Here is a 3,327-nt window from a genome sequence, read left to right as displayed (position 1 = left end):
AAGTGGTTTTGCCAACAAAAAGAACTGAATTTCATTATGTTAACAGAGAAGAAAAAGCATTTGCTCATGTATGGAAATAAAGGAAAACACACCTGATAAAAATTCAGCACCACTTCATGGTAATACCTCTTAGAAAACTTACATTAGGATAGAATTTCCATATTGTAAAATCAACGGCAAACATATGTAAGTGTGAAATGTTAGACACATTTCCAGTAAAGCCCACAACAGGACGTGAACGTATGGTATTAATTCTACTGTTCAAACTTGGACTGGATTGCATAGCCAGTGTACATCCATGCACAGAAGTATAAAATAAAAGTTATGAATAATGAAAAGGGATAATATGATCCTATTAACCAGTGTAACCCCAATAATTTAATAAAAATTGGAAAAAAGAGATAATATGATCTTCTAATTAAAAATTCCACCCTGGCTGGTGTGGCTCAGTGGATTGAGCGCTGGCCTGCGAACCAAAAGGTCACTTAGTTTGAGTCCCAATCAGGGCACATGCTGGGGTTGCGGGCCAGGTCCCCAGTAGGGAGTGCACGAGAGTCAACCACACATTGATGTTTCCCTCCCTCTCTTTCTCCCTCTTTCCCCCCCTCTCTGAAAAGAAATAAAATCTTTTAAAAAACTTCCAAAGAAATTGTTTGCCAAATATTCAAATGTATAATGAACTTGAATAATCTGGTGTAGAAGATGACTACAGCAAAATCAGGAGTCTTGCCACACAAAATAAATACTTAATTAGAGTGTGTAATGGAAAATATATCATTCAAAACAGCAGCAAAATCCAAAATATACATAACAAGAGAACAAAACTCTACATGATCTTAATGGAAGCAAATATAAAAATATTACTGATAGACTTAAGTAAAAGAAGTTTCAAATAGAAAGTATACTATGATTATTCATGGTGAGCACAATACTGTAAAGATGTCGATTGTGCTGAAATTGTTTGCACATTTGCGCCTTACCTGATGAGTTTGGCCTCACATTAGCAGATGTGTGGGAGAACCCAATCGAAAATGAGGGGCCACAAACAGCCCCCTCCTGTGAGTCTCAGGATGTTGCATGCATGGCTGCTATGCTCAGGTTCCAGTTTACTGCCTGTTGGAGGTTTGAGGAATAATGAGAGCCAGTTCACTCAGGTCCCTAGAGGGAAAAGTCCCAGGCCTTGTTAGGAGTCAAGAAAGACCCCTGTGTGAGTTCTGGGTGATTCCTTTGCCCCAGAGACAGAGTGGTGGTGTTCCCCCAACCCTACTCCAAGGGCTCATTCTAGGAAGCTGGGGTACATGTGGGTATGGCCACAAGTGCTCTCCCTGACCTCCACTGCATCACTCCTGGAGCTTGAGGCCTTGGTCCAAGAGGTGAGAGGTATAGCCTCACAACAACAAAGGGTAGAATCCCGAGATTGGACAGCTGTTGAGATGAGTAACATTTGTTTATATTAAAGGGACACAGTTGTCTCAGAACTGAGGCAATTCCACAGCCCACAGAGCTTGTCCTACTCAAATACCTGCCATGGCCCCCATGTCCACTTCAAATGGCTTGAATATGGCTGTTAGACCTAACGGCCTCTCAGGCCTCTCACCTCCACCTAAGTAATTGGTAGGATGGGAGGCCTTGGTCTGAAAAAGCAGCCTCAAATCAGCAGGAAGAGTCAAAAGACTGGTCAGGACTCATGTTTAGTATCTTGAATTAGATTTGAGGCGACCAGCCCTGCAGAACTGAGGAGGTCCCCAGAATCTCTCCTGCCCCTGTCTGTGGCTTTGTAAAACAGTACCCTTAAGGGAACCAGCAGTGGCGGGTTTTTTTGGACCCGAGGTAAACTTTCCCTACTGGGACTATATATACCATCTCTTCTTTTGTCTTCTAGGGTGACCTGTTCATCAACCTAATTGCTTGAACTCCTATCTGCTGTCTGTGACCAGAGTCATCATGCCCCGAGGTCAGAAGAGTAAGCTCCGTGCCCGTGAGAAACGCCGTCAGGCCCGTCGGGCCCTTGATGAGATCTGCACCCAGGATCTGGAGGGTGCTCAGGCTATTGCTGCAGAGGAAGATTACTACTCCTCTTTTCAGGCTGTCCCTGAAGTCAGTCCTCAGAATGTGCCTGCTGCTGAGACACCTAGCACTCCTAAGGAGCCACAGGAAACCCCATCAAGCATCGATGATACTACTGCAGCTGTTTCATGCACCAATTCAAATGAAGGTGCCAGAAAACAAGATGAGGAAAGCCCAGAATCCTCCAAAGCTTTTGAGGGCTTTCGCAGAGATCCGTTAAACAAGAAGGCAGTTTTGTTGGTGCAGTTCCTGCTAAAGAAGTATCATAGTAAAGAGCCAATTACCAAGGAAGATATGCTGAAGTTTGTTATAAAAAAATACAAGCATCATTTCAATGAGATCATTAAGAGAGCCTCTGAGCACTTGGAGCTGGCCTTTGGTGTTGATTTGAAGGAAGTGGATCCCATCAGGCACCACTACGCCCTTGTCAGCAAGCTACAGTTCACCTGTGATGAAACAATTACTGAAGAGAACATGCCCAAGACCGGCCTCCTGATGATTGTTCTGGGTGTGATCTTCATGAACGGCAATCGTGCCTCTGAGGAAGCTGTCTGGGAAGTGCTGAATTTGATGGGTGTTCATGCTGAGAAGATTCACTTACTCTATGGGGAGCCCAAGAAGGTCATCACTAAAGATTTGGTGCAGCTAAATTACCTGGAGTACCGCCAGATACCTGACAGTGATCCTCCACGTTATGAGTTCCTGTGGGGCCCAAGAGCCCATGCCGAGACCACCAAGATGAGAGTCTTGGAGTTCTTAGCCAAGATCTATGATACTGTCCCCACTGCCTTCCCACTCTGGTATGAAGAAGCTTTGCGGGATCAGGAAGAGAGAGCCCGAGCCAGAGCTGCAGCCAGGGCTCGTGTCGCTGCCATTGTACCCTCTAGGACCTTGGCCAGCTGCTGCTTCCACACTAAGTGAAGTCTGAGGCAAGTTATTCACTTTTTGCTTGGATAGGTGTGTCAACATTGTAATAGTGAAGAGCCAGGATAGGGCTGGAGAGTTTATATCATCTTTATGTTCCTATTGTATATTGGTAACTTGGAATTTGACCCTTTTTCTTTTTCTTTGTTTTAGGTTACATTTCAAGAGTTGACGTCTGAGGAAGATCGTTTTCTTTGTGGAAGAAAAGAGCAGTCAACATTCTAAGTAGTGGATGGCCAGGGTGGGTTTGGAGGGAACACAGTATTCTTGTTCAGTGTGGTAAACTTTAGAGTTTTATCTTTTTTTTTTCTTTTCTTCTTTCTTTCCTTTTGTTAC

General features: G+C 44.2%; 1 protein-coding gene across 1 annotated transcript; it reads left to right on the top strand.

The window, feature by feature from the left end:
* Nucleotides 1-1,944: 1,944 nt before the first annotated feature.
* On the top strand, nucleotides 1,945-2,988 carry LOC112313269 (melanoma-associated antigen B18-like). Its single transcript, XM_024569822.2, has one exon. The coding sequence runs from the start codon at nucleotides 1,945-1,947 to the stop codon at nucleotides 2,986-2,988; it is 1,044 nt and encodes a 347-aa protein (XP_024425590.2).
* Nucleotides 2,989-3,327: the final 339 nt, after the last annotated feature.

Source organism: Desmodus rotundus, chromosome X, assembly GCF_022682495.2.
Source record: "Desmodus rotundus isolate HL8 chromosome X, HLdesRot8A.1, whole genome shotgun sequence".
NCBI lineage: Eukaryota > Metazoa > Chordata > Mammalia > Chiroptera > Phyllostomidae > Desmodus > Desmodus rotundus.
Note: the sequence above shows the minus strand (reverse complement) of the source record. Positions and strands in the feature narration are given on the sequence as shown.